General features: G+C 36.6%; 1 protein-coding gene across 1 annotated transcript in view; it reads right to left on the bottom strand.

Annotated features, from left to right (window-relative positions):
• Positions 1 to 4,745: 4,745 nt before the first annotated feature.
• Positions 4,746 to 13,947, bottom strand: part of UGCG (UDP-glucose ceramide glucosyltransferase) — a 36,660-nt gene continuing 27,458 nt past the window's right edge. The window contains exons 3-9 of the mRNA XM_042015250.1: positions 12,594 to 12,696; positions 11,596 to 11,697; positions 11,092 to 11,204; positions 9,021 to 9,199; positions 8,505 to 8,591; positions 7,889 to 8,078; positions 4,746 to 7,191 (exon numbers count right to left, since the gene is read on the bottom strand). Coding sequence (XP_041871184.1) covers positions 7,021 to 7,191; positions 7,889 to 8,078; positions 8,505 to 8,591; positions 9,021 to 9,199; positions 11,092 to 11,204; positions 11,596 to 11,697; positions 12,594 to 12,696 — 945 coding nt within the window. The 3' untranslated portion in view covers positions 4,746 to 7,020. The remainder of the gene's footprint in view (positions 7,192 to 7,888; positions 8,079 to 8,504; positions 8,592 to 9,020; positions 9,200 to 11,091; positions 11,205 to 11,595; positions 11,698 to 12,593; positions 12,697 to 13,947) is intronic.

Raw genomic sequence — 13,947 nt, 5'->3', positions numbered from 1 at the left:
TCTGATGTTCATTTCAGCTATGTTTTTAAACTAAACGAAATGTTCTCTTTAGTCATCACCTATTGCATACAAAAGCAATCTGTTCGACAGGCAAAGTACGAAAATATTATGCAGTTGTATTCTGGCTGCAGAAAGACTGTTTTTATGTACACACATAAAGATATGAATGCCAAATATGACTGTTGACTCTGAGTAGAAGTTAGCCCATTGCTGACGCGCTGTGATGAGATCATTGTTTGTGTCAGTCTGCATACAGACAAGACACACTTCACATTCACGTGCACTCATCACTGCAGGAGGATGCCTGAAACACACCAACATTTCAAGCCTGAGATTTTAAGCTTGAGTAAGACGGTTCCTAGTTCATACCATCAGTGTAGTACTTACAGAGCAACACTCCTTCTAATATCTGCCTTCTCCCTGCTTGACATGCTGTGTGCTTTTAGACTCCCCAGTCCCATAGCATCAGCAGAGACCCTTCATGGTACAGTCATCACCATACCATACCATCTAAGAGTTAACATTCTCATCTCAGATAAAGTCCGTGGCTGCAGACATTCCCAGACATGGGGAAAGTCCAAACCTGCCTGCTCCAGCTGGAGCTCCCTCCCCACTCAGCCAATGGTCCAACAGTGACAAGTTGTCTCTATCCTACAAATCATCTGCAGGAGGGCAAGAATGCCTCAAGACATGGGAAGCCAAAATAAGGCAGCCTTTGAGTGGTCTGTAAGCCAAAGACAACAGGTGCAAGTTGCCATGTCTTGCAGAGTGGGCTGCAATCCCTGCTAAAATGCTTTCCTCCTTTTCCAGCCATATGATATAACCCTTAAAGAGATCATGCTGAAAGACCCATAAAACTAATGGAAACAGGCTTATTCTAGAGATCTAGCCTGCAGGAATATCTCAGAGGTCTCCAGCCTGTCTCTAAGCAAGAATTCTTAAGAACTCTTAAAGAATCTCTCTGAAGTTTCACCTCTTTTATTCTTGTTACCCAATATGTTGCAAAAGTGGCCAGATTTGCCCATACTTCATGCTGGAGTAATAGTCACACGCAAATTTAACACTGCATTCACCAGTTCTACCTCTCATTTTTGTTATTTCTCCTTCCCACATGTTTCTCTCCTTGGGAAAACTGCTTTATAAAGACCCTCAGGAAGAAAACAGTTGCCTCAAAAGGGAAGAGCAGAAGCCAATGAAACTGAACAGAAAGCAGGCAAGTGACAAAAGTATGTGCCGTGCCTTGCTCAGATTTGGGGGGCTGCCAGCTAAGGAAACAAGAGTCTCTGAATTCTCTCTCAGTGGAAGATGCAAAAGCCTAGATGAATAAAAAATTGTTCAAGCTTATAAATAAAGAGTCCAGGAAGAAAATTATAAGTTTTGAGCTTTCCTCTGTCTGCTTACTGGGACATGAACTGGAACTGGATATTAGATCCAGTGGCTCATGGTTTATTTAACTTCGTGCTGCTGGCTTTTTATACTAGCAAATAATTATTTTACCTGTATGGTCCACTCACAGAAAGTATAGGTTTGTCAAATTACAAGGTTTTATTTTGGCATTAGTATATATATATAGATATATAAAAAAGCTTATACATAAAAATGTATGCACATATACCTTTATCTATGTAGCATGTGTATACGCAATAGAAAAACAAAAATTTTATGTACAAACAATTCCCCCAAAGGCTTCATAGTTTCCTTCTATTTTCTCATTTCTATAGGTTTAGGAAGTCACTTTTGAATGTGTTACTGCATTTTACATGTGTATTCTAATGCCTTCTGTTGTCTCAGCACCCCTCCCAGCGTTTGGTATCAGAGAAAGGGGAAAGCTATTGCCACCAAAAATAAGTTACTGTTCAACACGCGAAAATACACTCTTCCAGGCACCAGGCAAGCCTTAAAAGAAGAAAAGCTATTCATCGTACAGTAAAGGCAAGGGGGAGGGCTAGCAGAGCTTTAAATTGGCTGGAGCTCACTTCCACCCTGTGAGCAGATCTAACTTTAACACAGGCCCAGAGGATGCAAAGACAAAGTCAAGAATAATAATTCACTTCATCTCAAAGCCCAGTGAAGAGATTTCTTTTGACAGCTCCTGCTTTGTGCTCCCAGTGAGCTTACTGGCTTCCTGCACAGGCACATGAGCCTGACCTCTCCCATTCACCCACAAACTGGCTACATAAAAAATGGCCATTAATTCCAGCTGGCACCTGGGTTTGGCTGAGGCTCTTCCTTCCTGTCTGGAACTGAGAAAAAGTGTTGGGGGAATGTGTGGAGGGATGAGACAGAAAGAAGCAGCAATCCATAAAATTCTAGTGCAGGGCTCCCTGGTCTGCACTTCTTAATTCAGCATCTGCAGTCACACCAACATTAGGCAAAAATCATTAGATCCGATTCAAATCAAGAAGAAGCAGCATATTCTCTCCAGAAGCACAAACCGCATGTAAGCAGTGGTCCAGTCTTGATCTGATGAGAATTCAAGAAATAAGGCATTTCAAAAGCTGTGTTGGAAAGCATTGGAAATACTTTACTTTTTACAGTCTCTTAGGTTACAGGATTAAGCTGGCTAGTTATTTCCACCTCAGCTAAGTGTGAAGATACACAAACATCTTCCACTTAAAAGTGTTGTTAGACACTTGTCCTTTCAAGTACACTCTGCACGGCTTCAGGACACTACCCTAGAACTGCCTGTGAAAAGGAAACTGGACACAACTTAGCAAGGTTACAGCTGAACATCAGCAAAGCCCTGGGATCCACAAGACTGGCTGGTGTACTTACACTTAACGTTGGATTTGTAGGGAGAACTGGACAGACTCCAGGTAGGACTTGAAATTGAAAACAGAGCCACCTATCACTAGAAACTGCTACAAAGAAACATTTTCAGCAAAGGTTTGCAACATAGTCACCAGCAAATTTCCACATGAAACAGGTAACTGGTCTTCACAACCTGGTAGTGGCTGAACTGGCTTGAAGCACTTCATTAAACTGCTTATTGAAAGGTTCAAGCTCTAGGGACCTGCCAAATAAGCAAAAGCAGAATGTGGTGACTTTAACCATAAGAATTATCACTTATTCTTAATTGTGTATAGCTGGCAATTGAAATTGGTTTGTGCAGTGCAGAAGAGGTCAAACCTTTCAAGCAGTCCAGCTCTGAAGGCTCAGGATCTACAGGACACACAAAGTCAGCAAGGTTTTGGTTCTGTGGTGGATGGTTTCTTTGGTTGTGGTGGTTTTTCCATTTACTTTTTTTTGTTTGTTGTGTTTTGGGTTGGTGTGTTTTTATGGTTTATTTGTTAAAAGCCATGTCCCAGGACCCTGATTTCAATTCAATTTTGATTATTTCAATTTCAGTGCAGTCCTACACTAACATAAGAACCTTGAACATATTCTCCAAGGCCAACATAACAGCAGAGATGACTTTGCAGAGGTAAGTTCTCATCTGCCCAGACAACTGCATCACAACACTAAGTACTGCCTGTAACACAGATTTTAGTTTAAGAGGCAAGAAAAAAACCTTATGTAAACCTGTGCAGTCACTCTGAGTATCCAAATACTAAACCATTCAGTATAATCTGACCATTAGTTCAAAACCAACACATTCTCTGATCCAAAAGATGGATTAAGTTTTAAATTCTTGCCATTCTATACAGTGCCATTCTCTCATTCTAAGTGTTATTCGTACAAGCAAAGACACTATATAAGCTGAAATAATTTTGTATTTTGTAAATTATTAAAAGTGTATCTATTGCCATAAAAAATTTTAGGCTTCCTTAGCCTCAAGAGCCATCATCAGCATCACAGCTGTTGGGGAACCAGTTCAACCCAAGAACAGCTAGAACTCAAGCCCACCTCAAAATTAGATGATCATAAATTAGGTTTGAGGCTTAAAAGCTTTTAAAGTGAATGAAACAGAGTCCAGAAGTGATTTGTGAAAACAGGTGGTTAGAGACAAGCTTTTCTAGCTGTCAGAACAGACTTGAGAGGAAACACAGGTAGTCAGCACCCAGCAGGAAACAGGAGAGCAGCAAAAGGAATTCAAGTGAGAGACTTCACCTGCAAGTACAGAATAAAATGACAACATTATTTAACAGTAGGCAGGAAAGTAATAAAAGCACTGAAGAAAGAGGATTTAAGTATTGCGCTGTGTGGCTGCAAATGTACCAAGCACAAAATACCAGGACCATTTAAGTATCTATAAATGGTTTTCAAGTGATTCCAGCGGTGTTTGTTTAAGCCATGCATCCAGGACTACAACAATTCTTTCATAAGCACAGTCTCTTACTAAGCTTCACATGATCTTCAAAAATGGTAGGGAAGAGACAAAAAAAGCCAAGTTAGATGGCAGAGCAAGTTCAGAATGCTTTCTAGTCAGTGTACCTGAAAGCAAAGGATCAATACGACATCTCGATGTCAACATGTTTTGTGGCAAAGATATAATCTCTAAAATCAGAATCTAGCCTAGTTACAATAAATAGGGAACTACGATGCTCACTTGTAAAATTTTTGTACACTGAAGTTGTTCTAAAAAATTAAGGATAACTAAAAATCAATTTAGCACATGTGAGTTAATTTCAGTCAAATATAAAATCCAAAAGAGATGGTGCAGTTGTAAAAAACTCAAAAGAAAGGCACATCCCTTTACTGCTGTGAAGACTAATTAGAAATATAATCTAACAAAACTGCCATAAACACTTAAAGCTGTCATATTACAGCATCATCGAAGAAAGGAATAAAGTACTCCAAACAGATTGTATTCAAAATTTATTTTTAAATAAAGGAATAAACAAGACAATTATTTTAAATAAACATGGTATATTATACACAGCTGTAGATCAACATAACTTTACATTACCTGTTTATAACTTCTAAAAGTTCTGTTGCAGCATTGTCTACGACATTTGACACTGTTGGTTTCCATTTTATCATCAACCAAACAATATCCAAATGAAACCATTTGCTTAAGTGAAGCTTTATTTTTCACAGCCAAAAAATGGCTCTACTAATACCAAAGCACCTGTTAAACAATTATCCCCACCTAGTTTTTTAAACGGAAGTCTGTTCAGCCTTTTTTTTTTTTTTTGGTTCTGTTCCATTGCCTGCATAGAAATCAGCATAAAGCTAAGTAGCAAGCTAAGCTCCACTTTAGCAGTGCAATGAACGGCATCAAACTTCATGAAACAAATGAAGATACAAACATTGTCAGTAAAAGTCAACTATGTCAAAAATAATACTAAAAAAAGATGCTTTTGTGGGTCACAACTAGACTATGTTTCAGTGTAAAACTTTCCTCAGGAAAAGTGTTTCTTCCTGATTCACATGAAAAGAATGAAGCATGTATCACAAGCCTTTGTTCATACAGAAATGCCCATTAAAAAAGTTTCATGTTACCATAAGGCAAAAGAGATATTAAGGTGGATGAAGCATCTTGGCCCAGAGTATGTTTTACAACAAATACATACACACTACACTTGTGTAGCATATGATGGGTAAGGGATTGGCTCAGTAAGTCCATTTTTATAAATACATGTCATTATTGCTAATATGCTACACATCATCATCCAACTTTTAAAGCTGCTTCGTTGACATAACCTTGTAATTAGCAGCTCACGTTCATGGTGACAATTTGCTATTCCATATGAAGAGAAGTAAAGCAGCATAAATACAATTATGAAAACAAAAGGCTTATGCAACAGTCTTCTCTATCTTTGCTGTGTTTTTTTTTTTTTAATTAAAGAGTGTTCAAAGAAAACAAGTCCAGTTCACCACAAATTAGGAAGTTTCACAAGGAGGTTGAAAACCGAGCAACAGGGAACAGAGGGGGGAAAACCATGGCATGCATTATAATCTAGTCCTTTTAGTCATACCACTGGAATACAGAAGTCCAATTTAAAGGCTAGACTAACAGGCAAACAGCCAAGAGTAAACTTAGTTTGATATCTAAATTAAGACTACAGTTTTAATCAGTAACAGCAAATTCACCCGGCCCTTTAATATATTCACAATATCTACTGCAATTGAATACTTAATTATGACTAGTATAGGTATGTATGTTCACTTTAAAAAGATATTAAATACCTGCATCATGAAATTACATTCTTAAGACACTGTGTAAGAAAATAGCTCATGTGTGAAATGTTTCTGAAATGTATTTCTGCTCCCTTCTACCCCCTACTATGTCCCCCACACACACAACACCCCCCACCCCCCAGCGTGAAAGCATTCACTCACACAGAAAAACAAATGCCCCTTAAAAAAGGATGGAAGTACTGAGGGGATCACCTTGGCTAGTTACAGCACAGTGCTTAACAAGGTTCAAGACAGAACCAGATCAGACTTGGCCAAAAGATGCCCACAATACATGCCTGACCAGTAAATCCTTCCAACTCATTCCTATCAAACTCAGTCCACTTTTGGTTACTGCAATGATTAAAATATTCCCTATATACACATAAACACAAGACTCCAGGTTTACTTTAGTTTGTTTTTGCAAAGCTGTTTACTTTCTATTCATATTGTTCTGCAGCAACTACAAGAGGTAGGCATAAAACATTTCAGAGCTTCTTTCCCAAGGTCCCATTACTAGCTCTATTTAGTGGGATAAAACAAAAATCAGCTGTACCTCTGTGATTTTAATAGGTGCAGCCTTGTGCAATCCAGCTGGAAAATAGTTATGTGAACGCTAGATTCGCTAGCCTTGCACACCAAGGAGTAAGAAGCTGTTCATATCCCGGAGGATATTTGTTTTAAAAAAAAAGTCTACTGCAGAGCATTTAAATAGAAAGTAGATGTCAGGACCAATTCTCCCTATTTTTATTGGTATATAGGAGGAAGGTACCATTTGGCCAAGACTACAAGATGTATTTTCACAGATGCAAGTGCCATGCAAAAATAAATTAAAGAACAGATACCAAACATACAATTAATAAAACTAATGAAGGTAGATTTTCTTGAAAGTATATAAACAACTTCTAGTACTTTTCTTTCCCCCTTCTCTTTTTGACATTCACAGTTACAAATGTGTGGCTATACATCAATAATTTCTTCTGCAGTGCCTCCACAACGTAATCGGTACCGTCCTGTCCTCCAGCTAATAGTGGGGTCCCACAAAGCAGATAGGAAAATATAAATTGTCATGGATTCTCTGATGAACCAAGCTACTGCATAATCAAGTTTTGAAAAACACAGAGCACCACCCTAGAAATAATAAAAAGCAAGGTATTTAATCATACTGATAATTCAAGAAATTTTAAAGTAAATTAAAATCTGTTTTGCAACTAAATCTTATAAAGCTTACTATGTAGGTTTACATATCAATAGCATCCTTCATTAAAAGCCAAGAATATTTTCTTGTTCAAGATACAATTACCCATATTTAATATTTTCTACAGCATCAGGAGAACAAATGCTGCTCTCATTTGTGACAGTTTTCTATATTAAAAGTTTTTTGAGGCCTTGGAAGTAGGTTACAGCTGTTCTCCTTGTCCATTATTAACAAAATTAAGTGAATAATGTACATATGAGTACACATACACCTCAATAGATATAAGACAAAGAGACAACTAAAATAAAATCCCACAAAGCTTCTGTTCTTGTACTGTCAAAAGAGCTTAACATTTCTGCATATGCCCAGGTAGAGCAGATTTGAAACATAATTATTAATTAAGGGGAGAGCTAAACTTCCAGAGCCTAGTCGGAGGCAAGTGCATGTAGGATACAAAATTACCACTTACTCCTTTTCATGCTACTATAACTGAAGTTGGAAGACTGAGAAGTAACAGGATTATTTCCTTCATGTCAAGAGAATTATTCTATGTTTGTAATTACGCTTAGCTTTTTGCTGAAGTCGATGACAAAAAACTTTAGTAACCTCCTGGAAAACAAAATTACATACCTGAACACCTTTTAGCTGAATGTAGTCAAATATAAACCATGCCAAGCAGTGACACATGAAAAATACCATTATATCCCATCTAAACACATGATGAGCTGCCCATCCAATAACTAGACTGGCAACAAAGCACTCTGAGATTGGCTCACAAATTATTGTGGCAGGCAACATATTAATTCGTAGTTTGGCCCACCTAGAAAAGACAAACAAATCAGTTTTGACTTTGCATTATTCATTACATCCTCCTCCCCCACCTCACCAAATGAGCCATCATGGTATTTTCTAAAATGTTAATCTCATTTAATTCACACCTCCAAATATAATACTGAAAAAACCCTCCCTTTCAAAGATGCTATGGATAGCATTTAAAAAGTACTGAGGACGAGGTGTTTTAAATTTTTTTTTTTAATACCTGTATCAGTCATTCTTCTGCAGAAAATCAACACCTCTCTCCCAGCACTAACAAAGAAGCATGCATCAAGCTGTGCACTGAACTTCAGCACACTGGGCATTAGATCAGCTTAGCTCAGAAAATGTATTGCCTTTCATTATCAGGTCGTCCCCATCAGAAGAAGGGGGCAGGGATGGGTGGGAGAGGAAGTAAAGATCAAAATCTTACCTGATCATTCTGGACTGAAACTGAGAAATAGAATATGAACCAGAGTTTTGCATTGCAACTTGCGTGGCCATCGCAAATTTCCAGCCCCTGAAAAAGGAATTTGTTACTATAAAAATGTGGAAATAACAGATGCAAAAACCAACTAGATAACAAGCACACCAGAATTTTATTAGGCTTGAGAAGTTTCTTTGGCACATGTGGCATATTACAATGGGTGTAGGCAAAAAAAGAAAAGTATTTTATCAAGACTCTTCTTTGGAAAAAACCAAATACTTAAACCAAGTTCTGAAACTTTTCTCTAACGGAATTGACAATGACATGGCTTAATTATTTCTGAAGAACTATACTGATAGGACAAAGCACATGGCATTAACATATTTGCTACATATATGTGAAGCTGACACAAACATGTATACTTACAGTATGTGCCACGTGTTTTGAAAAATCCAAAAAGCAAACAAAAAGAAAGATTTAAACTACACTTAAGGAAATAAGCTTACTTCAGAGTCATCTTACCGGTCAGCTATAGCTTTGGCCATAAAGTAATCTTCAGCAATATACTGTGCAAAAGCTATCAGTCCTCCAGCTTGGTCCAAGACGTCCTTCCTCATCAAGCATGACATTCCTGTTACGCACTTAAAGCCAGTTAAGTTGGCTGAAATATATGACCTTGGATGTGAAGTTCCAAAATAGACCTGCGAAAAGAAGAAAAGGCATTTAAAGCTCTGTAAGTACTACACTGACTGGTTTTCCTCTGAAAACATATGCAAGGTAAAAAACACTAGATGTGGCTAATTATCATGGTGTATTTGGAAAGACCTTTAGTACCATTCTAAGAAATCTAGTGTATCACCCAATCTGAGAAATCTATTGGTGATATTGGTTGTGTTTTTGCAAATCTATAAGCAGGTTTTAAATCCACATACTGAACTACTGCACTTCATTTTGTATTTCATTTCTAATTTATTGAGGTTTTTCTCAGGGAATATATGTACTAAAAGTCTATTAAGTAACAGACTAATCACTAGGATTAATATATTACGTGGTGATAACTAACAGACATGTTCTCTCTTTTCTCTTGTGCAAATTAACTGCATTCATGCATACATGTTCTTAGAAACTTACTATATGGCTCTACAGAAGCATGGGAAATTTGTTTACTTACATTTGCAAACAAAGACAGTGAAGAAAAAATTCAGACTGCGAGCAAACTTTTTTACAAGATTCAGCAACTTAGAACTAGGAATGACCTACAAAACAACAGAGGGAACGAGTGCTAGTGCCTCTCGCTATTATTTAGTGTAGACTGCCTTCACACGGGTACCATAACCCGTTCAAGAAAAGGCATGCTCATCTTGCAGTATACTGGATCAGCAGGCAAAAAGCTCTTCCAGGAATACAGAAGCAGGAGTTGTAATTTTTGCTTTAACAAGTAGCAGTACTAGGAAATTTGTGCTATAGCTCTCTGCTTTTCTCTTGTAAAAGGAAATTCAGACTTTGTATCATACAAAAAGAAAAAAAAAGAAAGAAAAAAAAAATCATCACAAAAGCATCCCTCACTCAGAGCAATGATGGAGTACTGAATTTACCACATTTTCATCTCTCACATTTCTGTCTTTCATCCCTATCAGTTAGCCTTGGGGCCAAAGTGCCTTACACATGCCAGCTCCAAATAAAAATTGATTAAGCTACATGCCTTGAGACACAAGGAACAAAAAAGCAAACTCAACCTCTTCATTCTACCAAAGAGAGCTTACTAAGAAAGAGGAGGGGGGAGAATAGGACAGAGGAAGTGGTATGAAGATGGTGGATAAGAATCAACTTTTCACTTTCTCTTTCACTAAAATTATTATGAGACATGAAATAGCACTACAGAAGAACAAGGGTCAGAATAAACCAGATTTGGATCCTGCAACAGATGGCACTTCCTGGTAAAGAAAGTTATAGATGTTAAAAATTTATACAAACTCAAAAATGAATGGAAAAGTTCATGTAAGAAATCTGTTCTTACTAAAATACTATTAAAGATTAGTAAATATACAAGTCTGCTTTCTGCTTAGAAGTCTCTCAGCTGAAAATTGCAGAACATTTGGGCAGTATTACAGGAAAACAGGATATAAGCCTTGCTTTTGTTCTACTTTCCTCAAAGGCTCTGCTTGTAAATACTGCTGGAAATAAGATACTGTGTGAGCTGGACTTAGCTTTGACTTGTCATGGCCATTTTTGTGTGCCTCTTCAGACAGCAAAATAGAATTAATTAGTCCTTTCTGACTAAGCACTAGAAAGCATTCTTCAGTTAAGTTACTCAGTTTTTTACTAATTTTAAACATAAAATCCAAAATGTGCATCCTGTAATCTTTATTGTTTATATTGTAAACTTAAATATTGAATCAATAGAGAGCATCCCAGAGGAACTCTGAAGCATTTAGAAGTTATCCTACTTACCCTTAGTTAGAAGTGCAACTGCAGCTGAGAATAAACATTTCCTCAGTCAAGAAGTGCAAGAAGCACAATATGGCTTTCACTCAGCAAGGTTTTGCAAGCAAAACCAGAATAAAACAAAATACCCCCACAACACTGCACTCACCTGTTCAAGAGTAGCAGCAAAACCCTGCCTGTCTGCAACATAGGGAAGCCCATGGACCAAGCCCACTTTTTCAGTCATTTGATTGGCCATATCTGTCAGTGTGTCTGGCGTTACTAAGTGACAAACGAAAAAACAACACTTCATGGAACAATTCTGTCATTAGAAGACTGCTGCAGAGAGACACTAATTCTCACTGTATTACCAGTATCAAGAGTACATATGCTTTGATGCATAGTATCTTATAAGAACAGTTTCAGAAAAATAGTATTAGTGATTAACAATTATTATGACCAACAACGAATAAAATGGAAACAGTTCAAATACTTATTTTGAGTATTTTTAAAGGTATTTTCTCCTTTAATTAGAGGTTAAACTTTTATTCCACAAAAACATTTTTTTCAGACTTTTAACTTTAACTTCTGCTTGTATTCTCAGTTAAAACAGTCTCCAAAACCTGCTTACTTATGGTGAGGACAGTTTCACAGTCAGCACATACACACCTACCTCTGATTCCACTATCACAAATCCATATGAGATCATATTTGGCAACTTCATAGCCAGGCATTAAGTTATTAATCTTGGGGTTGATGCCAACTTTCTTGCCACCTAAAAAATACAAACATCATTCAGAAATACTGTATGGGGTTTTTTTGGAATTCAGATTCAATAACCAACATATTTAAATACATGAACTGAAGAAGAGTGAATGTTTACCCACCAATTCTTAAAGTCCACTTTTATGCAAGAGATTTATGTTTTAAGTATACCTTCAATCCTATATTTTATAATTAGAAAAAGAAAAGGAAAAAATATTCAAATGCTTCCTTAAAATGGCAGGGTAACAAGATTAACTAAAGAAGCTTATTACTACATTATTGTAAGGGAAACATTCTTTATCTCTTAAGACTATGATTATGAAGATTATATTCTACAGTAATTTCAGCAGAAAAATAAAAAAGGAGCAGAATAAAGTGAGACACACTCTTTTACATCTAGCTTACAGACATGGTCAAGTTTATTTCATATCAGAGAAAAAAAAACCAACTACATTTTACTACCTTGTTCTAATATCCCTCTCCTCCACTAATTCAAATATAAAGTGAAGAAAGAGCCCTACAGTCTAAGCAGATGAAAAAGGATTGTTGCAGGACCTCAAGCTCAAATACAGCCACCACTCTGAGTCACTTCCTGCACACTTAGTTCAGTGCAAAGACAGGATTTAAACCGTTGTTTTAAAATTAGGAGGAAAAATTGCAGGGGGTTACCCAAATTGTTCTTCCTAAAGTTTTCTTGAACTGATGGCACAGACTTACTACAAACTCACTTTTTAGTGCAAACTGGAGATTAAGCTACAGAAGCAACATAGGCTGAACAAGACAACTATTTATTTCTTCCAGTCCACATACATATGGAGTCTTCAACTCCATATAGAGTATTCTATATGGAGTTGAAGACCTATCATTTTACAAGTAAGAGTCCCACCTTCAAGTTGCACTGCTTACCTATAAACAGTCTAGCATCAACATTTGGGTATTTGCCAAGGAGCTTTTTGCACACATCAATAGCTGGATCATCATGATCTTGTACACAGAGCAGTACTTCATACTAGTAAAAATAAAAATGTATACACTCACATATATATTTACATACATACGGCTAATATCCACAAAGTCTACGAAATAAAGCTTAATAGCATAGTAAGCTAAAAAAATAAAGAGTGCTGTTATAGTATTAAAAACAAAGGAGTTGTTTTACAGCTAAATGAGTCTAGTATTTTAATGCACAGCCAAGTACTTGCAAAGAAAGTACTAAGGCTGTATCTCAGTAAATTCTTGTACTGACGAACATTACTTCTGCTGTTATTGAAGGGTTTCTATTAATCATAAAATAAGATGTTCTGGTATACAAGGTAAAATTTTTTTCCACTTTCATTTTTGTTCACATATGAATCTTAAATCCAGTATTGTATTCCATGAAATGACAGCACCTGAAACATTAAAGAATGATACATTATGACTGCATACCTCTGAACTACATCTTCCATTCCTTTACTTTGTAGATACCTATGCAGAACAGAGTTGGAAGACAACCCACAGAGACCAATGTACATACATATGTACACCTAATCGTACAACAAAGCTCAGGAATATGCATATGTAACATATCTGTATTTTCCGCATTAATTGAGTAATAGTTGAAAAAACAACAAGTAGTATGGGAAAACTGTAGCTGCTACATGCTTACACAAGCTAGTGATAGTGGGTGAAGAAATAGCATTTTAAAAATCACTAAACATTGAGGCAGCTTTGAAAGCTTTGATAAAGGTATTTCTGCTTTTGCAGTAACAGCAAATCCCTTAAATACTTCTTACTTGATATAACCTTCTTTTTACCCTGTTAAAATTAGAGGTATTAGAGCTCCAATACAAAGACTAAAATACAGAAAATGCAGATTTCTGATCAAGATACCCAGAAGCCATTTTTACAGTCCAAGACTGAAAAATTCAATCAAAAGAAGCAATTTTCTTGGACCACATTTACAGTAGCTGCTGCAAATAAGAGTCCCAACTAGCAATCAAAACAGTTGTTATTCTCCCTTATACTATTTTATCACCTCACCAAACTTAGTTTTTGCTTACACAGTTTAGTGAAAATAATCTGAATTTTGAAAGCTGCCTATTGGCTCTATGATGACAAATTCTGATGTTCTTGTTCAGTAAGGGGTATACATACAACATTAGATACTAAATTAAATATATACATACTTCCAATAAAAAAGGCATTGTCATACACAAAAGCCTGAACTACTCCAACTGCATTCAGAATATTGTGGAAATTTAAAATCATTAAGTGTTAA

Source organism: Corvus kubaryi, unplaced genomic scaffold, assembly GCF_017639235.1.
Source record: "Corvus kubaryi isolate FWS band 111438036 unplaced genomic scaffold, C.kubaryi_AGA036_p1.0 split3-37296, whole genome shotgun sequence".
NCBI classification, from domain to species: Eukaryota; Metazoa; Chordata; class Aves; order Passeriformes; family Corvidae; genus Corvus; species Corvus kubaryi.
The sequence above is the reverse complement of the archived record's forward strand: the minus strand, read 5'-3'. Positions and strand labels throughout refer to the sequence as shown.